The sequence below is a fragment of the Podarcis tiliguerta genome (genome assembly GCF_965153285.1).
Source record: "Podarcis tiliguerta genome assembly, chromosome: 10".
Taxonomy (NCBI): Eukaryota; Metazoa; Chordata; class Lepidosauria; order Squamata; family Lacertidae; genus Podarcis; species Podarcis tiliguerta.
In genome coordinates this window covers 16,512,103-16,539,327 of record NC_139543.1, presented here as the reverse complement: position 1 = coordinate 16,539,327, position 27,225 = coordinate 16,512,103, and the positions used below count along the sequence as shown (strand labels likewise).

Genomic DNA, 27,225 nt, shown 5'->3' with positions numbered 1-27,225 from the left:
ACTTGGCTTTGGAGATCCAGGAATTCTAAATTGCACCAACATAGATAGCTCTGAAAAATCTGTAATGTGACCTGTAATTTTCTTAGTGTATTTATATGCAGTGCTTTTTTCAGGGGTGGGTGGGGGGTGAGGGTGCGACGCATACCCCTAAAGGAAAATGAGAGTACCCTTAAACATTTTTTTAAGTAAAAAAGCACTGCTTATATGTATTTATTTCCCCAACATTTCTTTCTGTCAACACTTGATTAAGCGACCTGAAGGAAATTTAGTAACAGCTTACAGAAGTCAGTTATCAGACTTGAAAACTGTTTTTAAAACTTGCCATTCTGCAATGGCCTGGATTGCCCAATCATTTGAGATCAGAAAACTAGCTTATATGGCTTTCATCAGTGTGAACACACACACAAATATCACTGTATCAACACTCAGATGATGGGACCATAACGCTCTCTTTACACATGGCCCATTCCAGCTGAAAACAGGTTAGTTACCTGCAATCATTATGCAAGTGGTTGTCTATGGTTCTCTTGCAGTTTCCTCAAGAGAAGTCAGTTATTAACTTTACTGATTAGGTGAAGTTCAAGAAGCAGTGAATGTGAAAGAGCAAATGGACATGGGAGTCATCATTGACTAGGTTGGTGGGAGTTTGGCTGTATCTTAGAGAAGGCAAGTTTGACCCAGGAACCCACCACTGAACTGAGTTGGTCAAGGTGAGTTTTCTGGATGTAGCAAGTGTGGTAAGCCACAATGAAGGATGCTTTCTACTGAAGGTTACAGGTAGAAGCACCACTTACTTGGCTCAAAAAAATCAGTTCTGTTCACTCACTCAATTATTCAAATCAAAGTTAAAAAAACACCCTGTTTTGACCGTTTCCCTTGCACAGTCAAGCAATCCAGTCCGCCCCCTCCTTCTCCAAGCACCCCTAACCTTCTGTCTCCCCATCAGACCCAATAGTAAAAAGGTAAAAGGTAAAGGACCCCTGGACGGTTAAGTCCAGTCAAAGGTGCTCATCTCGCTTTCAGTCCGAGGGAGCCGGAATTTGTCCACATACAGCTTTCCTGGTCATGTGGCCAGCAGGACTAAACCGCTTCTGGCGCAACGGGACACTGTGACGGAAACCAGAACACATGATAACGCCATTTACCTTCCTGCCGCAGCAGTACCTATTTATCTACTTGAACTGGTGTGCTTTTGAACTGCTAGGTTGGCAGGAGCTGGGACAGAGCAACGGGAGCTCACTCTGTTTTGGGGATTTGAACCACCAACCTTCCAATCAGCAAGCTCAAGAGGCTCAGTGGTTTAGACCACAGAGCCACCTGCGTCCCTAGCCCCAAGAGTACCTGGGCACTGAGATAAAGGCTAGTATAACCCATATTATTCTCAGAGTTGTAAACACGCACAAATTCAATAAAATCAAGTACAAACATTCGAGTACATTTACCTCAAATAACTTCCAGTCTGCTTTATTTCCAAATAAAGTACATTTCTCCAAGAAGCAAGTGTATTCAAACATAGAACATTTCCAGCAACAGTTACAGTCTATTTTCCATTCACAGTTTTGTTTTTTTAGTGCAAAGCACTAAAAGGCCAAACACTTACCTATCCATAAAAGAATATTTTTTTTTATTTATGATCAACATTTTTAGATATATTTTATACAAAAAAGTATATATGGACACAAGGCATTCCCTAAGCAAGGGAGTCGACCAATATTTTAAAAATGGCATTTCTTCATTTGTACATCGGGTTGGATCCAGAGAGAGTCCCTTCCGTGAACAGAAGGGACCAAGAACCAGCAGAAGCTCCCACGGGAGGAAGGTGAAGCGAGGTGGTTTTTGCCACTTCCTCTTTCCTCTCTAGCCCTCCATGCCACACCTCACACTGCTCTGGAGGCGGGAGAAGGAGGAATCAGTGAAAATAGCTTTATCTGCCTTCCTCCAGTAGGAGGATCCTGTGAGTGGGATCCTGTTCACAGGTCTTCTGGATCTAACCCATCATCTTTTAAACTGTGGCAATTTGACACAAATCACTAAACATTTTCTAAAAATTAAGAAAGCGCAGAAACCTGCCAAAAATTTCATAATGGTAGGTATACTAATGTTTTGCTATAGAATCGATTATAAAATAAGATAGGAAGCAAGAATTTCATAAACTTTACAGTGAAAGTCAAGTGCCATCTACAGTGGTCATTCAACATCTTGTGGGCAGAAAGAAAGAAAGAAAAAAAGTCCTTCCACTATCTTCCGTTTAAACAATATTTAAGGAACTACGGTTGTATATGAATTGTCTACAAAACCCATCTACTATCTTCACATGAACATTAGTGTACTGTGTTTTAAAAAATAACTAAAATTTTAAACTGCATCTATTAAAGTGCTTGTGTATAATCTTCTTTTTAAAAAAACACAACAATTAAAATAGGGGAATGTGGGTCACTTGTAAACTTCCATATGAAAGACTGACCAATATGCTAACCATGCAAAATTACTATACATTTTTTTTTTTTTGCAGCAAGTTCAGTACAGTCAAACTTAATACTCCCAAAAAAGTATTGAACCATGAATTGAAATTAGCGCCAATGCTAAAAAATATTACGATTCAAATTGCAGTTCATTCAAATTACGCTAAGAAACTGCTCATATACATTCATCTGTAAAAAAATATTTTTAAAGTACATCACACAACAAGTGTTTGCTTAGTAGTATATCACAATGGACGTAAAATCTGTTCAGCAAAATTAGAATTAAGTAAGGGCCAAGTCTGGAACGAATGCTCCAAGTTGATAACGTCCTTAAAAAGAATAAGTCTTCAAAAATGGTTTGCAAAATTTCCCTTTTAAAATGTTCATTTTACTGTTACCAGCACTACTGCACACATGAAATAAGAAAGCTGGCTATTAATTCAAAGGGCTATTTTTAATGGGGTTTAATCGCTCTTGAAAAACTCAGACAAGACGTTACCTTTTAGGAACAATCAATACATTTACTAAGAAAATAGCTTATAAAAATATTTCCTCTCATAGAACTATTTCAAGATATTAGTGGTTCTAATTCCAAATTTTACCACACATCATCTCATGTTAAGGAGAAATACATATATCAATATAATATTTAGCCAACTTAAAAAAAGGGGCCTTTACTTGTAGGCAGCACGAACATTTTCCACACAAAAGCCAGAAGCACTTTCTGTGTCCAATAAGCTGACTGTGGTTTTGGTAAGAATAACCCATATCTTTATTATTTAGCCTTTAAAAGACAAAACGAAAAACCCACCAACTTCCCCCCAGCAACCTGAGGGTGGCTCCCAAGTGTCTGGAAGCTTGTCTACATATAACCTTTTCACATTAAAACCAGAATCCACAAGTGGTTTAACTCTGGAAAGATACCTTCACCTAATGGGAACTTTGGATCTGAATTATCAACATAGATATACTCTTAATAAACATCTGTTAGAGATTAATAATCTTTTGTATAAAGTAGTAATTAAAAAAACAACAACCCACCAAACTATTTTCTCCTTGATGGCTGGTTGCCCAACAACATTTCAACTGAAGCTAGTTAAGACTGTTGTTTTGTATGTCATGTGAAATTGCCACTGAACTGTAGAATATCCAATATCCCCACCCGCAGGTGTCTAAACAGGGTACGTGGAAACAAACGTTAAGGTTAAAATGCTAGCTATAAAGGTCCAGGTACCAAAATTCTAGCTCAGGGAAAAAACTGAGATTTTAGTTTCTCTAAGAGGAATGGACATCTTGTGTCAAACAGAGAAACGGAATTTTAACGCAAAAGTGTTGACTCTAAACTATAGAGCTATATAGAGCTATAGACCCTAGATTTATGCTCATCTTAAGTATGCTAGCATTTATGCAAAACTCTGTATGCCAGAAATATTTGCTAACAGACTAAAACCACAGGGAAACACAGCACTAACAGGCTATTTCAAGCCCATCAAAGGCTTTCCTCTACCTGGTCAGTACCAACGAAGTGCAAAATTAATTTAAAAAAACCTTTGGAACTACGGTCCCTACCGCTAAACATTATGCCCCAAACAACTTGTTACAGAATATTATTAAACTTTCAGGAACTGACCATGTACAACTGTGCTAGGTTCACTTTCTTGAACAAAGACAAATTCATATCGAACCCTATAAATATGTGGCTGAAAAGAATAAATGCAATATTCTTTTTATGTTCTACAGCGTCAGAGTCTGAGCTAGAAACACCAGCCGAAAATTCAGGCAAACGTTTTGCAAGGCACTAGTTGTTCCTCAGCAGACAAGAGCTTTAGATCTCGTGCTTCTGCCTTTGGTTGTATTGTTTTCTTCGGGCAAATGGGATGCATTTGCCTTATGAGTCTTCTTGTGATGTTCTAGGAAAGTCTTTTTGGCAAACGCTTTCCCGCATTTATTGCATCTGTGCAGAGAGAAATTCTTTGTGACTTTCACTTCAATGCCCACATCAGCCCCTTCGTACTTCTTGCTTGGCGAGTTCGAGGTGACGTCCGGCTTTGCACCATTTTGCTTACTTTCATCCCTCGGAGCGCCTCTCCTCGTCACCTTGTTTAAAACGCAGTCAATGGGCTTTTTCACCGCTCTGATTTCCAAGCTCGCCGTTATCTTGCCAAGGTAACGCGAAGACTTTTTGTGGACCACGGTTATATGTCTGATCACGTCGCGCTTCCGGCGGGTTTCGTAAGGGCAGAGCGGGCAGCGGTAAAATTTCACAAAAATGTTATTTCCATCCGTGTGCAACTCGATGTGCTTCGTTAGATTTTGCTTCGACGTAAATTGGCGTTTGCAGAGTTTGCAGTAAAGCTTTTTAAAGTCAAAGCCAACGGAAAGTCTCGGCTTCCTGGGCTTTCGGAGACCACTTGCAATGGACTGATTACTTGACTTAGAATTTTCAGAGCTCGGCTTAACTTTGCTTTTCTTCGTGGGTGGTGCGTTCTTCCTTTCAGTGGAAGAAGATGCATTCTTTCGTTCAGCGGACGATGCATTCTTTCGTTCAGCGGACGATGCATTCTTTCGTTCAGCGGATGATGCATTCTTTCGTTCAGCGGTTGATACATTCTTTCGTTCAGCGGATGATGCATTCTTCCGTTCAGCAGACGATGCATTCTTTCGTTCAGCGGATGATGCATTCTTTCGTTCAGCAGACGATGCATTCTTTCGTTCAGCGGATGATGCATTCTTCCGTTCAGCAGACGATGCATTCTTCCGTTCAGCGGATGATGCATTCTTCCGTTCAGCAGCTGATGCATTCCTTCGTTCAGCAGATGATGCATTCTTTCGTTCGGCGGATGATGAGGCATTCTTTCGTTCGGCGGATGATGAGGCATTCTTTTTCTCAGTCGATGAAGATGCATTCTTCCTTTCATTCGAATGATTTGTTCCCTTTGTTTCATTCTGCGGAGGGCTGATGATGGGAGGCACTGATTCCGCAGATTCTGCTGGTTCCGTTTTCTCTTTCACTTCTGTGCTTACTGCGTTATTGGGCTTCTTCTCTCTTTTAGCATTTTTTGCCGAAAGGGTGATCTTGTGAACAATCTGCATATGCCTTTTGAGCATTACCTGCGAACTGTATTTCCTCTTGCACAAAAGGCATTTGCAGGTGGTTAAGTTGTATTCAGCCTTAAGGGACTTTTGTTTTCGGGTCTTAACAGATTTTTTAGCCGATTCCAAGGACAAAGGTTCCCCAGGCTTGGTAGCTATGTCAGGAGTGATGGAATCCCTCCTCAGTCCCCTGTGAACTTCATCAAAATGCCTCCTTACATTGGCTTTTGTAGCAAAGGATTTATAGCATACAGGACAGCTCCTACCCAGCGTTACAAGAATGTTCTTATTGCGCCCCCTTCCAGATGTCTGATTTGGCCGCCTTTTAATTTCAATAAATTTCTTCAGTTCTTCCATCTTCTTCTTGTGTACTTTTCTAATATGCCGGCGTACACTGCGTCTGGAATGAAATTCTTTTTTACAGAGGCAGCAAATTAACTGGTGACCCAAATCTGGTTTATCACGTTCCAGCTTAGGCTTTGTTGACAGGGACGGTTCTTCTGGAGTCAATATTACCTTGCTAGCAGCAGCAGCCACAGGAATCTCTGCCGTTTCTTCCTGTGAGGGACTAGGAACCGATTTAGGAGGTTCTGCGGTAGGTTCTGGCATTTCTGCTACAGGAGCTGGTTCGGAGGTGACACTCATCTCAATGTTCTCAACTGTGCTATCCGCCTTCGAAACATATTGAAAGACAGCATTCCGGTTTGTCTCTATAGGTTCCAAACGGATTATATAGTCTTGCTTGTCCACTCTAGGATACATAGCTTCCAGGAGATCGCTTATGGCTTGGCTCTGCTTATCATTTACATCAGGAGAGTCTGTAGATTAAAAAAATAACAACACAATGCTTACATTATAATATTTCACAGGTGTCACGCCCAACAAGAAATCGGGCGGTGGTGGTTGGTGTTCTTTTTTTAAAAAAAATAATTTTTATTAAATATTTTCTTTGTTTACATCGTGCATTGTCTCTTTTTTCAGGTTGTGGATTAGTTACATATGATGTGAGACATCAAGTGTTGTATATAGTACAGTGATACCTTGGTTTACTCATACCTTGGTTAATTCATTCTGGAGGTCCGGTTGTAAACCAAAACAGGTTGTAACACAAGGCGCGCTTTCACCAATGGAGCCTCCCCCCCCCCCCCCAAAAAAGTGGGTTGTAATCCAAAAAAGGGACACACACTTCAGGGTTTGACGTGGCTGTAATCCAAAACGGTTGTAATCCACAACGGTTGCAAGCCACCCCCATTGTTCTGCCCGGACACTGAGATCCAGCTCTGAGAGCCTTCTGGCGGTTCCCTCTCTGCGAGAAGCCAAATTACAGGGAACCACGCAGAGGGCCTTCTTGGTAGTGGCACCCGCCCTGTGGAATGCTCTCCCATCAGATGTCAAAGAGATAAACAACTGCCTGACATTCAGAAGACATCTGAAGGCAGCCCTGTTTAGGGAAGCTTTTAATGTTTAATAGATTATTGTATTTTAATATTCTGTTGGAAGCTGCCCAGAGTGGCTGGGGAAACCCAGCCAGATGGGCGGGGTATAAATAATAAATTATTATTATTACTATCATCATCGTTGTTGTTTTTGTTTTTGTTGTTGTTGTTGTTGTTATTACCACCAAGGTACCACTGTTTGAGTTGGGGGAAGAAGAGGGGGGAGAAGGGTGGGATTGTGAAACTTGCATTCTCTTATACAGTGTAAATGTGCAGTTTTGTGTCAGGGTCAACGGGGTAGATTCTCCTTCTACAGTGGTACCTCAGGTTAAGTACTTAATTCGTTCCGGAGGTCCGTTCTTAACCTGAAACTGTTCTTAACCTGAAGCCCCACTTTAGCTAATGGGGCCTCCTGCTGCCGCCGCACCGCCAGAGCACGATTTCTGTTCTTATCCTGAAGAAAAGTACTTAACCAGAGGTACTATTTCTGGGTTAGCGGAGTCTGTGACCTGAAGCGCCTGTAACCTGAAGCGTATGGTAACCCGAGGTATCACTGTACTCATATTCATATTGCAACTTTTGCTTTTCTACTTTTCCAGTGTTGTCTTCCTTTATATTGTTAAAGGTAAAGGTAAAGGTACCCCTGCCTGTACGGGCCAGTCGTGTCCGACTCTGGGGTTGAGCGCCCATCTCGCTTAAGAGGCCGGGGGCCAGCGCTGTCCGAAGACACTTCTGGGTCACGTGGCCAGCGTGACATCGCTGCTCTGGCGAGCCAGCGCAGTACACGGAAACGCCGTTTACCTTCCCGCTAGTAAGCGGTCCCTATTTATCTACTTGCACCCGGGGGTGCTTTCGAACTGCTAGGTTGGCAGGTGCTGGGACCAAGCAACGGGAGCGCACCCCACCGCGGGGATTCGAACCGCCGACCTGACGATCGGCAAGTCCTAGGCGCGGCGCTGTCTTTTGCCATTGTTACTGCACGGTGACACAGGACTGTATTCGAGACTTGCACCAGCAGAATTCTGCTGGCACAACAGGACTATCATTTCCTCTCCTCCACCGCATGCCCTCCAAACCTGCTCCATATGGGCCCCCACTGACTCATGGGGGGGGCCAGACAAAAGTCTGCCATGCCCACTGAGCTGCAGTGTTGGTTGTGGCCCACATTAATGCAGTAGTGCTATGTCAGTAATAAGAAAAATGAAGACACACTGTGATACACAGATACTGCATTCTAGGTTTAGAGATTCAGTTGTACCTTGGTTTTCGAACAGCTTAGTTCTCGAACGTTTTGGCTCCCGAACGCCACAAACCCGTGAGTGACTGTTCCGGTTTGCAAACTATTTTTGGAAGAGAAACGTCCAACGGGACTTCCGCAGCTTCCGATTGGCTGCAGGAGCTTCCTACGGCCAATCAGAAGCTGCATTTTGGTTTCCGAAAGTTTTGAAAGTGGAACGGACTTCCGGAACAGAATCCGTTCGCCTTCCAAGGTACGACTGTACGTTGAACAAGAGACTTGAGAGAACAAAACTTACTGTCATCCATCCGGAGACTTGGAGGACAGTAGAACTTCTTGTGGGTTATTAAATTCGGTAGTCCTCTGAAGAGGCTGCGGCACAATTTACATTCGAAGATAGTGTCCACATCTTTCAGCAAAATATGTTTAAGTTGCTTAGTTCCTGAAACATATAAAAAGAAACATATAAAAAGTTACTACTAGGTGCATTCGAGGCATGATCCAGGTGAAGGTAAGTACTTTAAATGTTCAATTATGTTTATGGGAAAATTAATCAAATGCCAACATCATTCCCACAGACATCAGTAAGACTAATGGTTACTACCCATACTTACCCCACTGAGTTCCATGAGACTTACTCGCATGTAAGTGTGTACAGGGTAGCAACCCTTAAGTACTTAGTTTTTGGCCCCTTGGGCTGTGGAGGGCTTGCATGGTGGTCAATAATGTTGAGGGCAGTAAGGAGTTAAACTGCTGTGCCTCGGCTCTAAAGGGGAGGGTTTACCTGCCAGGAAGTGATGTGAGCAATCTGGAATGCTCTGTGTGTTCTGTGAAAGCGAAAGCAGTTAGTTGAGCTGCTCAACTCGGAAAGAGCAGAGCTGGAAGAGATGCAGCTAAACTCTGATGGACTTTTGTCTGTGTTTTCGGAACAATAAAAGACTTTAAGGAAAGAATCTGCTGTCTTTTAATTAAGCCTTTATCACACGTGACGCTGCATTAATCTCTGCTGAGGAGTTTTACGACCGAGAAGAGGCGAGCAGTGGAAACGTGCCGGACACCATTTGTTCATAAATCTGTCTGGGAAGATTTATGGAAGCAGTCGTACTCACTAATTGTAGCACCCTGCTTGTGGTTAACGCTTAGCTGGAATGAAATATTCAACGCAGCAATAGAGAAATTAAAATAATAATTTATTTGTCAGACAAATAAATGATTGGCACAGTGGTATATTTACCAAAAGCTCTGCACACCCCAGCCCTGGTGACCAGCACTTATATTCCCTCAGCCCAACCTCCTTACTCCTCCTTTTGGCTGCCTCTGTCCAATCAGCCTGGTTGAAATTCCTATTGGCTGTTTGCTAGAACCAATCATAAAAGATACACCCATTTCCTATTACCTTTTATGGGAGACAAAGAGCTATATTTCCTTCTATCAATCTCTTACATTTGCCTTGACAAGGCGTCTTAAATATCAGATCACCCTTTGCTCTTTGCTCTTCTGCCCTTTGCTCTTCTGCCCTTCTAGCAACAGGGGAAAATGGCTAAAACAGATGGCTCATGGTTTCAAATTTTGTCATATAAACAGAGGTCTTGGGTTCACCTTCTCACACACCATCAATGAAATAAGAATCTAACATAAGAATCTAACATCTCTTACTTTCTACATTCTTTTACATTAAAGTCACATTAAAGTCAGTACATATATATATAGATTGATTTTTAGAAGGGAAGAACTTATTAAAAATCAAGTTTCTAAAATGACCAAAAGAACAAGAACTGTTTCCAAAGTGACCCAAAAAAACAACAACCTCAGAGCAGTTTCTCTTCCTCACCAGGCAGCAGCTGTTGTTGCTTTTAGCTCTTTGCCTTTTAACCTTCTCAGGATATCTTAAACCATGTTTTGATGGGAGGCAATATTTACCAACTCTAATTAGTGTTTTTGCAGCTTGGATTGTATTCTGTAATTCGTATGACCTTTTGTTCCCAGCTTTTGCTCCTTTTTACAACTTTGAGGTACTGCAACAAATCAATGAGGGGCCCTTGTTCAGGAGTCAGGAGAATAAACAAAAAGACTCTCAGCCAGGTGGTTTCTGCCTGGCCTGGAGCAAGCATTTGGAGCAAGCATTTGGAGCAAGCATTTGGAGCAAGCATCTACAAATATATTTTTAAGCTTATTTTAAAATACAGATCTTTGATCAGATGCCTCATTATTACCTTACAAATAAGAATAAGAATAAGAATACGAATAAGAATTTATTTATTTATACACTGCCCATCTGGCTGGGTTTCCCCAGCCACTCTGGGCGGCTCCCAACAGAATATTAAAAACACAATACAGTGGTACCTCGGGTTACAGACGCTTCAGGTTACAGACTCCACCAACCCAGAAATAGTACCTCGGGTTAAGAACTTTGCTTCAGGATGAGAACAGAAATCACGTGGCGGTGGCGCAGCAGAAGTAGGAGGCCCCATTAGCTAAAGTGGTGTCTCAGGTTAAGAAAAGGTTCAGGTTAAGAACGGACCTCTGGAACGAATTAAGTTCTTAACCCGAGGTACCACTGCATAGCATTAAATATTAAAAACTTCCCTAAACAGGGCTGCCTTCAGGGGCGAATCTTAAGGCCAGGGCAGTTTAGTATGGGCACAAGTGGTCCCTCAAACAGCCTGCTTAGGGCTTTAAAGGTCAACATGAGTACTTTAAACTGAGCCTGAAAACCAATGGTACAGCACAGGGTGGATAAAACTCAATGATTTTTTTTATTTTAAAAAATCAGATTTTTTAAAATTTAAATCATTTTTTAATTTAAATTGGATTTTTAAAATAAAATGCTTTTGGAGGAAAAATCTTTCTAAAGATAGTTTTCTGTTTAAGTTACATTATATTCCAAAGTCTATTCATCAGGAAATAAGGATTTGTTTTAAATTTTTCATGTGTGCTAAAACTCAGTCTACGTTTTTTGTTTTTGTTTTTTTTAAAAAAAGTTTAACCAACATGGATACATATGCTATAATGTTATTGTTTTAGTTAAATTGTTATTAAGGAAATGATTGTTTTTCTCCTTCAAATAAAGTACCGCAGAAAAGTTTTCCAAATATAAACAGTCAATTTATTAAACCTCACAATAATTTCATAATTATCACTCTATGCATTTCTAATAGTATAACCAAATCAGAAATTTTTATATAACTGTAAAAACTACTCTGAAAATTTATTATTCCAGAAATAAAAACTTCATCTGGTTGTAAATATTAAAATTATACCAGCAAGAATGAGTCCTTCTATTTAAAAAAATGATTTAAATCAAATCTTACTGACTAGTGATTTAAATCATGATTTAAATCGATTTGATTTAAATCAAATCCATCCTGATACAGCATGTGGTGTGCCCTAAACAATGCCCTAAGCAAAGCAGTGCTTGCATTCTGAAGCAGTTGAAGTTTCCAAATAATCTATAAAGGCAGCTGTAGAGTGCACTATAAGAATATGGTCTGGATGTAAAGAGAGCACATTTAACGGGAGATTTGCTTTATTTAGATTAGATAGTTTGGACTGGTTCACTAGCTTTGGCCCTACTAAAAGGCACTCATAGCCACCAGACTCAATATAACTAGCATCAAGTTCAGGAAAATCCCCTAACTTGGTTCTTTCAGCGACCGTGTTATCCAACCCAACCCAAGTCAGTTCGACCAGAGCAGGTAGAATAAAGGGATAGAACTATGGGACAATACTTTGCTCCAAATCTCCTCAAATGACTTCTTTCAGCAGCTTCATGAGAATGTTAAATAGCATGGGAACCTCAAAGACAAATAAGACGGAACGGAAATCGTCAAACACCACCTTCGGGGTCCAAACCTCTGGAATGTCCCGGTCCAGAGAGACAGCCCATTGTTGATGGTATTTAAAGCTGTTTAGAGGCCCATCAGAAAAGAATTAGACGATCCCTAAAAATATACCAGTATAAATCATCCAACTGGGTGACTCAAAAACAGGCCAAGGCCAGACGGAAATCAGTTAGACCCTTGAACACAAACTAACAACAATCTTGAGTAATTTATTTCAAACCCTTCAACATCTAGTTACTGAATAATGAATGATACTTTCTATGATGTATTCTTATCCATATATTTCTCTCTCTTTTTTTAACCAAATCTGGACTTCAAGATGCTGTAAAGTCCTGTTTAAAAGTGTGAATGTGGATATGCCTCTCTCAACATGAAACAATATCAGTGTAGAGATCCAACTGATGCTACTAAAAGCCTATTATTCCTATTACTCCTGTTGCTCTGTCCCAGCTCCTGCCAACCTAGCACTTCTAAAGCACACCAGTGCAAGTAGATAAACAGGTACCACTGCAGCAGGAACGTAAACGGCATTTCCATGCGCTCTGGTTTCCGTCACGGTGTTCCGTTGTGCCTGAGGTGGTTTAGTCATGCTGGCCACATGACCCGGGAAGCTGTCTGTGGACAAACACCGGCTCCCTCAGCCTGAAAGCGAGATGAGCACCGCAACCCCATAGTCGCCTTTGACTGGACTTAACCATCCAGGGGTCCTTTACCTTTATTAGTCCAATACTGCAAAATTGTATATTTTTCACTAGCATTATTTCTTTCAGATATAAATTATATAAAATCAAAGTCCATTTCCCCCAAAACACAAATTTATTTAATATTAAAACATCTATTGAATTAATTTTAATGCCACTTCCCAGAAAGCCTTAGGAAGACATTAATGAGGAAGTAAAAACAAAACACACCAAAAAAGATTAAGATGCTTGTTTTCAGCTTAGTTATTTTACCTAGTATATTGATAAAAACTACGGTTTCAAAAGCAAGGATCATATAATAGTACGACTGTATAATACTTATACTATTTTCACAGGCAAATATAACAGTTAGAATGGTACTAAATGGGCAATAGAATGAGGCTGCAATTCTGTGCAAAACTGTTATTTCGGTGTTTGAAGGGATCACCCAACAACATGCTTGGTATATGGAACATTATTTCCATTTTCAAAAGTTTATTTGCCTAGCACACGATCAGGTATCCAGATTGATCAGGTGTGACCTGGTAAAATATCCTAAAAGCTAAAGACAAACTTGGGTCCACACTGCATCCCTTTTATATAAAAGTTTCAGAGTTCCTTTTCAAAGCACTTCTATTTCTCTTATGTCAAACACCTGAGCAAAAAAGCCATTTGTAGTCCCATAAATTATTGCTGCTGCTATTTGACAGCGCCGGTGCCCTAAGTAAACACTCGAGAACATAGAAATGTCAGGCCATGGAGCTGACTTGCCATTTAAATTAGACTTACAAGAAAAAGGCTGGGGTGGAGGTGTGTTCAGAGATGAACGAACAAGGATATAGGGCACGGGGAAGCCAAGTGGCGGGCTGTGCAAGGCTAAGGTAGTTCAGAAAACACTTTGAACTCATTGTATTGGAGAAGAAGCAGGAAGTTGCTTTCCTTTTAAAAAGAGCTATACTAGGTCTAGGGAGCAGGATATGTGAGGCTATGAAGACAAAAGCAAGAAGAAGCAATAACTACAGATGCTATTCCAGTAAGGAGTGAGAAAATGGTGTGAAGGGAAACTGAGAAAATACATACAAGGCTTTAAAACATAGCTGTCATCTTACAGATTTGAAAATAAGGGAACAGTAGCCTCGAAAATAAGGGATCAGCAGCCAAAATAAGGGATTTTCCAAGCACAGGTATGTTCAACTTCTGAGCCCGTCCGAGCCAAAGGCAGAAAGCCCAGCCAGCAGACAAAACGAAGCCTCAAGCAGTGGTTCCCACAGCGCAGCAACCTGGCAAAGGGGATGCAGCAAGGGAAACCACCGTCACCTCTCCGCTGGGAAGCGCTGAGCAAAGGTGAGTCCCCAGGCAACGCAGCTGATTTGATCAGCACAAGGCATGCAAGCTCCACCCCCCAGTCGTTCTTAGACTCCTTATTGGGTGGGCAATGCAGCCAAGCAACACAGTTGGCCGGCAGGGAGCGAGGGAGAGGAGCTGCTTCCTTTGAAACTTGGGAAATTTAAGGGACATCATCAATAAGGGACAGCAGCGGGACACAGCATTGGGATAAGGGACTTTCCCGCCAAATAAGGGACGGTTGGCAGCTATGCTTTAGGACCAAGAGATTTTTGTTAAAAGATGTTAATCGCGCAATTTGCAACTCACTTAGCTGAAGTAAACCTGGAGTTCTTTAGCCACTTCTGCATATTTCATACTAAAATAAGAGTTTGCAATGCACGGACGTTTACTGAAAAGGACGGGAGATTCTGAAACAGAGTCAAATTACTACCATCCTCTTTCCAACTGAAAACATCAGCCTCTCTTGTACTACACAACAGCAGTGCAAGTGTGTTAGTATGCTCAGTGCAATGTGTACGGGTGACTGAAGTACACTCTACCGGAAACAGTAGAATAGATTCCCCCACCATGACTTGTCTTTCCGTTTTTCAGGGGAGACATCTTTCACTTTTTGCAGAACTCTGTAAGATACCCTACACTGATGGCACATACAAATAAGAGGCCTAATAATTATTGCGTTATCAAGGAAATAAGCATGGCAGTCCTAAAAAGAGGTATAAATGATGCACATGACAACACATGTGACTGGGAGTGGCCGCCGAGACCCTATAACACCGGTCCTGAAAGACCTACATTGGCTCCCAATACGTTTCCGAGCACAATTCTAAGTGTTGGTGCTGACCTTTAAAGCCCTAAACAGCCTCAGCCCAGTATACCTGAAGGAGCGTCTCCACCCCCATCGTTTTTCCCGGACACTGAGGTCCAGCTCTGAGGGCCTTCTGGCGGTTCCCTCCCTGCAAAAAGTGAGGTTACGGGGAACCAGGCAGAGGGCCTTCTTGGTAGTGGCACCCACCCTCCCACCAGATGTCAAAGACTATCTGACTTTTAGAAGACATCTGAAGGCAGCCCTGTATAGGGAAGTTTTTTATGTTTGATGTTTTATCATGTTTTTAATATTCTGTTGGGTGCTGGAGAAACCCAGCCAGATGGGAGGGGTATAATTAATAGATTATTATTGTTGCTGCTGCTGCTGCTGCTGTTGTTGTTACACACATATTTTACGTAAGTTGCACATTGTGGTGTTACACTGGTCACAATAAATGCTGCATATTAAGTACTTTTCAGATAACTTCTCCTCACATTTTCCTATTGCTAATAAGCCTAAAGAGGAGGATAAAAGTTAAAATGTACAGATTTTCTTTTCATTTGTTGAGGGAGAATTGGTATTGTTGTGGCCAACATAACATCTTCAACCAATGTAGGCTTTATTGCCCTGAGCTTACAGGACTTTGTTCCTAACATAACATTCATTGTCAGTTCACCAAATGAGGAAGCAGAATTATCAATGCAATAAAGTGCCATTAATTTATTATCTATTTTCTTGGAGAGGTCTTTAACTGAAAATTAGAGGGGCGGAAGGGGGGGGGGGAAAGATTAGAGAAATTCTGTGTCATCTTGCATGTCTCCATTCTGGTTGTCACATGTCCACTGCCAACAGTTTTGAAAAACTGTTGCCAGATCATGAAACTATGGGAAATTATCTTTAAAATGATATACAACAAGTAAACTAAACATGAAAATGAAAAATGGGTTGGTATTTCCGTTCCAAATACTAGCAGAAATAACTCTGCTAGTATTTCCTTTTTCTAAGGTTTATTTCAGATATCATTCCGAAGTATGTTCTGTAAAGATTAACTGTGTTGTTCTTGTTTTACGTTATCTAAATTGATTCTAAGTAGCCAGGAAACATGTTTGAGAAAACACAGCTTGGCTTAATGTCTGAATTAAGATACCAAACATGGTCTGCTGCTTCTCTTCTGGAACCCAGATACAACTAAATTCACAAGTTTTTAATAGACTGAAAATGAGAAGAAAAAACAGCTCTAAATCACTGTTTGCCTGACTGTTAGGAAGCTTGACCCATGGTTTGGTACTTAACAATAGTTAGCACAACAGTGATGTTTGAACTTAGATGATAGATAGATGATAGATGATAGATGATAGATAGATAGATGATAGATAGATAGATAGATAGATAGATAGATAGATAGATAGATAGATAGATGATAGATAGCTGCTTCCTCTTTATAGCTTTCATTACCTGGCCCATTCCACAGTAGAGTATAATTATTCTAACTGGAAGGAAGCAGGGGCTGGATAGAAACTTACAGAAGTCCAGTACTGTCTTACCAACCATTTTGAACACAGTATTATTATTTTATTCTGGGTATTTCTATATTGCCTTGCAACTAAATTATCACTTAGGTTTACATATGAAAGGAATTAATACAAAACAGCAAGGATAAAAACTGCTAACAATTAAAACGCTAAAAGGTAGAAATACAAGTAGCATAAAACAATAAGCACCTTAAAAACGCCTTAAAGGTAAAGGTAAAGGACCCCTGGAGGATTATGTCCAGTCAAAGGCAACTATGGAGTTGTGGCACTCATCTCGCTTTCAGGCTGAGGGAGCCATCATTTGTCCACAGACAGCTTTCCAGGTCATGTGGCCAGTGTGACTAAACTGCTTCTGGAGCAACAGAACACCGTGACAGAAATCAGAGTGTATGGAAATGCCGTTTAGCTTCCCACCACAGCAATACCTATTTATCTACTTGCACTGGCGTGCTTTCGGACTGCTAGGTTGGCAGGAGCTGAGACAGAGCAATGGGAGCTCACCCCATCACGTGGATTTGAACCACCGACCTTCCGATCAGCAAGCCCAAGAGGCTCAGTGGTTTAGACCACAGTGCCACCCGCTCCCATAAATGACTGTAGTTAGCAATACACACATCCATTCAATCGCTATCCTAACTTGAAAAGACCATCCAAATAGAAACAATATACTACAGTCCTGCTTGACAACACCAACCTTGAATCTTTACTCCTTTTTTCAGAAAGCAACAAGACCACATTGGACATTCAACCTAAGCCCGAAATTTCTAAGGTCACAAAGGAGAAATTCCAAATTTCTGCAAACAGGGCAAAGAAATGCTTCTTCCCTACAACACAAACTAAGCATATGCAATTTATTACGAGATATGGCAAAAGCCACTAATTTAGATGATTTTACAAACGGAGGGGCAAGATTAAGGTTAGAGTAGATTTACAGTTACCAGTTTTCTGTACCTAAATTTATTTATTTATATTTTATTAAAATATTTACAGTGGTACCTCTGGATGCGAATGGGATCAGTTCCGGAGCCCCGTTCGCATCCTGAGTAGAACATAAGACGCGACTGCGCGTATCACATTTTGCCGCTTCCACAGATGCGCATGACGTCATTTTGAGCGTCTGCACATGCGCGAGTGGCAAAACCCGGAAGTAATGCGCTCCGTTACTTTCGGGTCGCCGTGGAGAGTAACTTGAAAACGCTCAATCTGAAGCACATTTAATCTGAGGTATGACTGTTTACGCTTCTTATACGGGCATCTCAAGGCAGTCAATAACAATATCATACGTAATTATTATACAGTAAAATAAACAATCAAACATCATTTTTATCTCATAACAGCTGTCACCCATTGCCAGCAAAAGCCATGATATAAAAAAAACTTTACTGCATATCTCAGATCTGCACTGCTATTGTAAATATATAATTTGTGGTGAACATTTTCCCAAAGGGGTTTTCAAAATTTGAAACGCTACAGTCTCAGCTATGATGTATACAGTAAGGTCGTACCTTGGAATTCGAACGAAGACCGTTTGATTTACAAAACGTTCAGAAACCAAAGTGCGGATTCTGATTGGCTGCAGGAAGCTCCTACAGCCAATCACAAGCCGTGGAAGCCCCGTCGGATGTTTGGCTTCCAAAAATAGTTGGCAAACCGGAACAGTCACTTCTGGGTCTGTGGCATTCGGGAGCCAAAACGTTCGAGAACTAAGCTGTTTAAAAACCAAGGTACGACTGTACAACCAAAGAACATTACAACAGAAGAACATTTAAAAAGCTGAAACAACAACAATAACACCCTGTCTGATCAACATTCACCGCAGGACACCAGCAAAGGCCAGGGAGTACCAGAAGCATCTGACTGACTTCTTACTGTTGGTAATAGAATAGTAGAGTCGGTGAATCTTGGTTAGACCTATTTATTCATTTAGAAATTCTCCAAGTCCTCATCTTAAAATAGGAACCCAGGGTGGCATACTTATAATCAAATATCAATACAATAATTAAAACAAGCAATTCTTAAAACAATGGTTAGCATCCAGCTGAACTTTCCTCAGTGCCAACCCACCAAAATTAATGGACTGAAGTTAGTCATGTGCATTACAGTGGTACCTCGGGTTAAGTACTTAATTCGTTCCGGAGGTCCATTCTTAACCTGAAACTGTTCTTAACCTGAAGCACCATTTTAGCTAATGGGGCCTCCTGCTGCCACCACGCCGCCGGAGCACGATTTCTGTTCTTATCCTGAAGCAAAGTTCTTAACCTGAAGCACTATTTCTGGGTTAGCGTAGTTTGTAACCTGAAGCGTATATAACCTGAAGCATATGTAACCTGAAGCGTATGTAACCCGAGGTGCCACTGTAATTTCAGTGGGTTGTATCCAAGGATATCAGTGTGAACATGAACTAATTTGCATGGGCACAAGAGAACTTTACTTTTTTCTCCTTCCACCTTCACCCCTAAAACTGCTCCAGAGTTTGGGGGGAACCCCCAGAGCAGATTTTGGAGGAGGGAGAGAAGAGGTTCCATATTACCTGCGGAAGTAGGCTTGCATGTGCAATTATTTTGTTGGTTACAACCCAGTGGTTCTACTGTGAATATGACAAATGTTGGATACAACCTAAAATCAAATCCATCAAAATCCAAGAGCGCCATTTTTCTTAAAATGTGAAATAATGATTTTAGATTGTTCATTAGATGTTATTTATGCCACCACTCAAGCATTCCAAACCTTCAAGGCAAAATAATATATAGAAAAGAACCTACTCATACCTGATCGAAAACATTCAATAATTTGCTGAATGCCGGATTTTGATGTCTGAAGAGGCTGCTGCAATAAAGGATGATCTCCAGGTTCCAGTATATGCACTACAAAATAGTCACAATAAATAGTAAATAAAAGAGCTTAGGGTACATGTCCACACATAAATGTTATGTGCACTGAGGCTGTTCTATTAAATTTCTGTTAAAACATTGCAATATAGTCTGGACATCAAAAATGACAAATATGTAGGTTTTTTATTGCTATTTCCAAAACAACTGTAATGTCTGTGACTGTCTCAGTTAAGCTCAAAAAAGCATATTCACACACAAATAGAGATACAGTGGAACCTAGGTTCTCAAACGAACTCCATTCTGGAAGCCCGTTCAGCTTCCGAAACGTTCGAAAACCGAGGCGCGACTTCCCATTGGTTGCAAGAGCTTCTTGCCCTCAGTGGAAACCGCGTCGCACGTTCAGGTTCCAAAAAACCTTTGAAAACGGAAGCATTTACTTCTGGGTTTTCGGCGTTTGAGAACCGAAACGTACGACAATGGAGGCATTCGGGAATAAGGTTGCACTGTATATATTTACAGCTTATCTAGAAAGCAGTTAGTACTAGAAATGGCAAATAACATTTCTGAAAGATAGAATACACGTCATCGCTAGAAATAATTGCCATAAGGTTTTACCAATGTCGTCTAGAAATTCCTACGCTCATGTACCTACATTCATATTAGGATTATGTTTGCTACTCAGTTGCATTAATCTTAATTTAAGGAATGAATTATGATAGTGTTTGTTAACTCTGTTGAGTCAGTCAAGACGCAACTGAGCATCTTTGCAAGAACATTTATTTCAATCACAGCTTTTTATTTGTAAAGATTCCTAACAGACATGTCACCCGATTAAAGAAATCGGAGATGATTAGCCATAGACGGTATAGTCAAGTAATCATCTGATCAATTAATTCTATATAGGTAACAACCCTATTCTGAAGCAACTTACTTTCTTTGGGTTGTACCCACTTAAGTCATGAGTTGATATTAATGAGCTTAAATTATTAAAATCCATTTATTTCAAAAGTTTACTCCAAGTGTGACTTAATAGGATAAAACCCTTTGTTTTTAGATGATACATACAGTATATGCATTATAGTAAAGGTAAAGGGACCCCTGACCATTAGGTCCAGTCATGGCCGACTCTGGGGTTGCAGCGCTCATCTCGCTTTATTGGCCGAGGGTGCCGGCGTACAGCTTCCGGGTCATGTGGCCAGCATGACTAAGCCGCTTCTGGCGAACCACAGCAGCGCACGGAAACGCCGTTTACCTTCCCGCCAGAGTGGTACCTATTTATCTACTTGCACTTTGACGTGCTTTCGAACTGCTAGGTTGGCCGGAGCAGGGACTGACCGCCAACCTTCTGATCGGCAAGTCCTAGGCTCTGTGGTTTAACCCACAGCGCCACCCACGTCCCTATATGCATTATACCTAGGATCAATTTAAAAAGACACTCCAACTATGTGAGAAAAGGGGGAACACACTTTTCTCCATCTTAAGTTGGTACTTGCCATCTGCACTTGTATTTCTTAAATACACACAGAAGCAGACCTCTATTTATGTGGCTGTGCATATTTAGTCAATTAAAATGTTTTTATACATGCCTTCTCAAGCTCAGGTAAGTAGGTTAGTAGGTATCCTATCTTAAGTTGAAGCACCTACTAATGTGTATATCTCTCTTCATTTTCTCGTTCCAAGTGTTTTAGGTTACAAGCCATTTTTTTAAGCTCATGTGGTTATTACAGCAACGTGCCAACATCATTTGTATTTGTATATATTTATATCAAGCTATTTGTACGCTGAATAAATTTTGTTTTGCAGGCCTTGGAAACATAGTTTCCAAAAATGTTTATTCCCTACCTTCTCCCTCAACCCAGTCTACAAAAAGGAAACACAGATTTAAGAAGTTCTCCATCAAAACCCAACCATTTTAAAAATTCTGGCAATACAACAATATTTGAAGATGTCCTAATTCCATTACAGCAGCATAATATAGGCTATCTTTTCCCAACAGCGTCTTACTGCATTTATTTATTTCTTTTTTAAGGAAGGTAGATTACTAAAGCACTATTACCTGGTTCACAGCAGCCATGGTGATGGTGGTCAGTCTGACAACACTTGTCCCTTAGAGGCATTTTCTACATCAACGCCCTACTTTCCTTCTACATCTAGTAGCTCGTTTCTGCTAAAATAAGCAAATTTTCTATCATTTACCAAGGAAAATAAGGTTCTGCAGTGTTACATGACTTCCCTGTAAAAACCACTGATCTAAGAACGAGCGGTAAATATTGAACATGTATACAAAGAACAATTCCACATATGAAAAAAACGAAATCTTCTTAACTCCACCATTGTTACGACACGGATACATGGATAAATTTTGTTTTAGAAATAGCTATTGCAATCAGAGGCAGCTTAAGTTGCATCAAACGGGCTTGGAAAAGAGGCAAGTCATTCCCTCCCAAATCAGGAAAGTTCTTCACTCCTTTTCAGCGCTAATTCAAATTAGCTGATCTAAGCTCTGTAAACCCCCAAATACATTTTGTCCCACCTCAATCCCCAACCCTACTTATTCCCAGTGGCGTAGCATGGGTTGTCAGCACCTGGGGCAAGGCAAGTAATTTGCGCCCCCCCCCCCGCTGCACTCTCCCTCCCCCAGATAGTCCATCGCTCTCTCTCCGCACCGCACCGCACGCCTGGCACCCTCCCCTCCACAGTGGGCGGCGACCCGGCGGCTCGGATCGGATTCGCACAGCCAGCACTGCAGTGAGAGAGAGTGAGTGAGCCAGGTAGGGGCAGAGAGCTGCGAGTGCGAGCGCGCCCCCCCCCCCAGATGTTGCGCCCGGTGCGGCCGGCCCCCCCTGTACCCCCCACGCTACGCCACTGCTTATTCCTTCTCTCTAACCCCCCATTATGTTTGAACCACCCTGTGATGAAGCAGGGCATATACGTAGTTACCTGGCTGGTTAGCCAGTTATACTGCTTCAAGAACAGCAAATAACTATGGGATGTGTAAAGGAGGAAAGTTTCTCCAGTGCACCAGTCTCTGGGAAATGTAGCTTTCCTGAAAAGCACTGCTGGAACTCTTTTCGGGAATCTCTTTTCTTCTCTTTCCCCCATGGCTATTTGCTACTTTCCAGCTGGGAAAGGGCGCTGGAACAGCAATTATTGTCTTGACTTGGATTTTAATCCAAAAGGGAGAATAATTCTCCTGGATTCTTTCAGCCGAGCGTTAGAAACCTATAAAATGCACATCCGAGTAACCGAAATAACAGTTTCGCTCAGCTCTATTTACAAACATTTTGTAATGCAAACTGACATTCAGAAAGGATTTTATTTATCGGAATGATGGACAGATGATGGCCTACTCAAAAAAAAGGGCTGTTTGTGGTTTTCAGCACTCCACCAGCATCCAATCAAAACAGGAGAGGCGGGAACAGCAGTGAGTTTAAAAAACTTCAGAAATACACTAGAGTAAAGCGTATCTACGAGCTTATGGAGTGCCTTTACCAATCCAGTATTTTATATGCAACTTGTTCCTAAATATCCTCCAATACAGATTTCAAATGACATGCATCACATCATTGCCAACTTCTAAGCCACCAATCTCCTTTGCAGCCTCACACATTTTTGAGGCTACATACATAGAACTGCAGAATTTTGGGCAGGTTCCCTCATGCTGCAACTGAAGGAGTTTGCAGATAAAGTATATGATGCTTGCTCCTTCGTAACAGCCTAACATTTAATTCTGTTTCTACGTGTACACACGCCACATTGATGGCTTTATGTTTTGAAGCGGTCTATAAATTGGTTTAATAATCGTGAACCACAAGAGCTCCTTCGGGAGTAACCATTGCAGGCCATGCCTTAACACATTTACTTTCCATTCAAAGGAAAAGTACTGGTACTATGTTGTCCAGTTATACCAGCTCTTACTCTATTCCCAACATAACAATGGAAAGCGTAATGTCGATGAACAATAGGTTCAAAGATGCTCGCAAGGCAAATCTTTTAAAAATGCAGTATAAACACCGACAACTGGAAAACACTGGCCTGCGAGCGCTCCAACTGGCCTCTGCTAAAGGCGTCATGGAGTTTGAAGACACTCAAACTCAAAATGAAAGGGAGAAATGTACTAAGAGGAAGGCATGCTTGGCAAATCCTCATCGTCATCAACTCCTGCCTGGAAACCTATGTCCCCACTGTGGAAGGATGTGTGGATCCAGAATTGGCCTCCACAGTCACCTACGGACACACTACTGAGACCATATTCATGGAAGACAATCTTACTCGGCTCCTAGTGCTCACCAAAGAAGACGAATCATGGCAAGATCTACACACAACTCAATCCAAGCATGTTTACTCAATGATAAGTCTCTTTCCCCCCCACAATGGGACTCACCCCCAAAAACAGATATGTAGATTGCAGCACCAGCATCTAAATAAATGATCAAGCTTTGTGTCCTTGACGAAGACTATCTCATCTCTAAGTCTATATACAGTGCATGTGGACCAGTGTTAGAAACTTAAATATATCAGCTAGGCACCAAACAGCTCCTTAAACCAGATATGCATTATAACATGTAATATGTCAAATGTACCCAGTCAAGGTAACACGACATCCCAGAATACTAGTTCTATCACTTTTCACCAGCACCTGTTGCTTCCCCATGGGCTGGAAAATGTGTTTAATTGTTGGCAAACACTACTATATTTGAAAATGCACATTTCTCTGCACAAATATCTCCACCAAAAAAGTCATCCTACCTCTTGGCACCTCCTGTCTCCCTTCCTCTCTATATATGCAGCAAAACACTCCCTTAACAACGTAAGCGAGACAATTTTAGAACTATCTACAGAACCCATTTTGTTGTCTCACTTTCTGTGGACTATTTTTATGCACACTGCTTATAAATGGAAATAATTAAGCAGTATATAAACGTCATAGGTAGATAACAAACCTATTTTTATTGCCAGGAATCAATGACCACATACAGTCTACTGCAACTGAGGAGTCAAAAACAGTCCCTTCTTACCTGACAAGTCAAACCATGCAGTTCCACACCCTCCCAACCCCCCCAATCTCACATTTACCATAAATGAGGGATCAAGAACTTGATCCAAACCTATTCCCAAGCTAGGCACTCCCTTGTCCTCCAGTTGTCAAATATAAACCAAAATAAGACGTGTCCTGTGCACGTAGCTTCAAACATGTGATGATGTAAAGGAGATCAGCGCCACAGAAGTCAGCATTGCTGCACCGGGTAAATGTCCTGTTGCTGGAGGATATGTAGGATCAATCTGTTGGCCCTATGGCAAGAGATGTTGCAGCCTGGCAGATGGGGGACAATGCACTGGCCCACTATCCTTGGCCAAATCCTCAGAGTGTCCCCTTGCGAAAAGTCATGACTATCCAGGGGCGGACTTTGGTAATACAGTGCCGTAGCTATGCAAGAGCTAGCCAAGTTTTTTGCCCTGGGTGAAGCCTAGAGGGATGCCACTGAGGCTCCCAGCCTGTGTGTGTGTGTGTGTGTGTGTGTGTGTGTGTGTTTGCACGGCAGTGTTAGAAACTGAGATGTGAAAGCTAGGAGCTAAACGGCACCTTAAACCTAACAATACAAAGTTGAAAATGAATGAACAGCAGCTAAAATATTATGTTCATTTTTCACATGGTCTAGTCATTTCCCTGCCTACCCCCCTAATATTCTGGATTTCTTCTCCAGTCTTCAGAGAGTAGCTGGAAGTGGGGAGGCTGAAAAAGGTCCTCCTTTCCTTCCACTCCACAGTTTTAATCTGAAATCTTAGGCGCAGTACTGCGCCCAGAGCTCAAAAACTGCTCGCGTTAGTAAAATTTCCTGTCGCAAAACGCGCCTGGAACAGTGGGAGTTTCAAACACCAGCACCCACAAATGTGCGTGAGGGGCAGTGCCAAACTGGGTCTTTGACCCTTGTGAAGTAACGCCTAGTTTTGCCCCTGGGTAATATGGCACTGTGAGTGAGGACGAAATTTGGCACACACACCCCAAATGTTAATTTGACAATAATTCATAAAGGGGGGAGGGGGTTGTTATTGTACTTCACCAAATCCTAACCTATTACAGGATTTGTAAGAATACTGGGGTTTTCCCCCTCCCCACCTTTATTTTCCCTTCTACCCAGGTTCTGTTTCTCTTTTTCCTTTTCTCTCATTTACTTACATCTCACAACGTTTAGTGTACATATAATCATGTACTTTTTGAACTTTCAATAAATATGTTTTTTAAAATTGGCAATAACTCAATTTGGCATGGTTGCTTTTTAACCGATCTTCTCAGTAGGTACCCACATAAATATACCCACATAAATATAAGATATTATCATCACCATCCTTCGGCTCAGCGCCCTGTGATGTGGAACTGCCCAACACTGCCCTAAATCTGGTGCTGGGCTGATCCATGCCACACACAGGAATGCCAACCAAGACCATGCCAATCATTACAACCTGGCAACCCACCCCATCACTAGCCTTTCCATCAGCGATGCAGGAACAAAACAACAACAAGCATTCCAATACAGAACCCACATTCCCAAACACACACACACACACACACACACACCCCTCTCCCTCTCTGGCACTCATCCCTCTCCACACAAGTTCCCTCTCCCCCGAACACATCACCTCCTCCCAGGTTACCAATTCCTCGCGCGCTCTTCCGGGGCCACCTGTCACACGGGTCGCCCGCTTCACACAACCCAGCATCGGCGCGCGAGGGGAGGGGGCGGGCACGCGCGCGTATACCCACACACGCCAGCCAAACCAAACCAACCAACACGCATCTCCTCCGTGTTTTCCGCGGCGGGCGAGGGTGCCCGCGACGGAGGGAAGGCGGAGAGGCGAGTTTCAGCGGCGGCCACACTTACGGGAAAGGCTCCTGCGGGAGACGCCAGCCCGGCCCGAGCGAGGCGCGTGGGGTGCCTGCCGGGCGGGCAGCGGCTGGGCGAAGCCCCTCTTCGCCTGCCCGCCACCGGCCGGCGGGACGCGCGCGGGAGGCGGAGAGGGAGGAAGGAAGAAGGAGCCCCTGGGCTTCTCCGAGGAGGCGCAGGCAGCAGGTGACAGCGAGCAGGGCGCCCGGAGAGGAGGCTCCGCGGAGGCGGGCGCGGGGGACCCTGCCACCGCCGACGATGCGGGGCCCGGCGGGGAAGGGCAGCGCGCTGTTGTCGCCGCGCCCCGACGCGAACTCGCCGTCGCCTGTCCCGCCCAAGCGGCCCCGCGACGCGACCCCGGAGCCGGATGGGCGCAAGGGCAGGAAGTGACTGCGGCCGCGGCAGGCCCGGGGCAGCGCACGGCGCATGCGCCGCACCCGGCTTTTTCCCTCCTCTCCGCCCCCTTCCCAGCCTCCTCGCTCCTCTCTCCCGCTCGCGCTCTCCTCCCACAAGAGCCCCGAGCGCGCAGGTGGCTGTTGTGCTCCGCGGGGTTCCCGCCCGACGGCGACCAAAGTTGGCGGCGGGGGCAAAGTTGGGCGCGCGGCGGCGGGGTCCCCTGCGCGCGCCTCTTCTCCAACATGCGCCTCAGCCAATCAAAGGAAGGCACCTCGAGGCCCGCCGGGGCAAGAAAGGGCTCCTTGCCTTTTTTCCCCCTCTCTCTCTCTCTCCCAGGAGGCTCCGGCTGCGCTTGGCTCGCTTGCGCCCTTTGGAGCCGCCGTGGCGCGCGCCTTGGTGCCAGGGCGCACGGCTTGGCGAAGGGCGGTGGAGCCGCCGCCGCCGCGCCTGCCTTCCTGCCTGCTTTTCCGCGACGCCAGCGAGCACGGCGTGGCACTCCGACCCGCGTTTAGAAAGGGGCTGAGCGAGGGAAATGCTCCGGCTGCGGCGCTTGGGTAGGTCTGGCGCCCTGGAGCAGCCGCCTCGCCATGGTTTTTACGCACTCGCAGAGGCGCGCAGGGCGAAGGGAGTCGAGCGCGCGAGGGGAAGAGGAAAGTTCCTCCACGCCTCAGCTCCCTCGG

The 27,225-nt window shown here is 43.0% G+C and overlaps 1 protein-coding gene across 2 annotated transcripts; it reads right to left on the bottom strand.

The window, feature by feature from the left end:
• Positions 1-1,433: 1,433 nt before the first annotated feature.
• On the bottom strand, positions 1,434-26,710 carry ZNF800 (zinc finger protein 800). Of its 2 annotated transcripts, none has more exons than XM_083399600.1 (5): positions 26,147-26,710; positions 21,322-21,432; positions 19,203-19,298; positions 8,527-8,670; positions 1,434-6,373 (listed from the first exon to the last, which is right to left on the bottom strand). In XM_083399600.1, exons 2-5 carry the CDS (start codon positions 21,380-21,382, stop codon positions 4,272-4,274), a joined length of 2,403 nt encoding a protein of 800 aa, XP_083255726.1. In that variant the 5' UTR covers positions 21,383-21,432; positions 26,147-26,710; the 3' UTR covers positions 1,434-4,271. The 2 variants fall into 2 exon arrangements, with proteins under 2 accessions (XP_083255726.1, XP_083255727.1); XM_083399601.1 differs by having other exon boundaries at positions 21,322-21,429; positions 26,147-26,558.
• Positions 26,711-27,225: the final 515 nt, after the last annotated feature.

What these genes read in the sequence shown, in the direction of transcription:
- ZNF800 (XM_083399600.1), bottom strand. Translation starts at nt 21,382, where the DNA reads ATGCCTCTAAGGGACAAGTGTTGTCAGACTGACCACCATCACCATGGC. An exon ending in CCATGGCTGCTGTGAACCAG is followed by an intron (nt 19,299 to 21,321) that starts GTAATAGTGCTT and finishes ACTATTTTGTAG; the next exon opens with TGCATATACTGGAACCTGGA. An exon ending in TATTGAATGTTTTCGATCAG is followed by an intron (nt 8,671 to 19,202) that starts GTATGAGTAGGT and finishes TATATGTTTCAG; the next exon opens with GAACTAAGCAACTTAAACAT.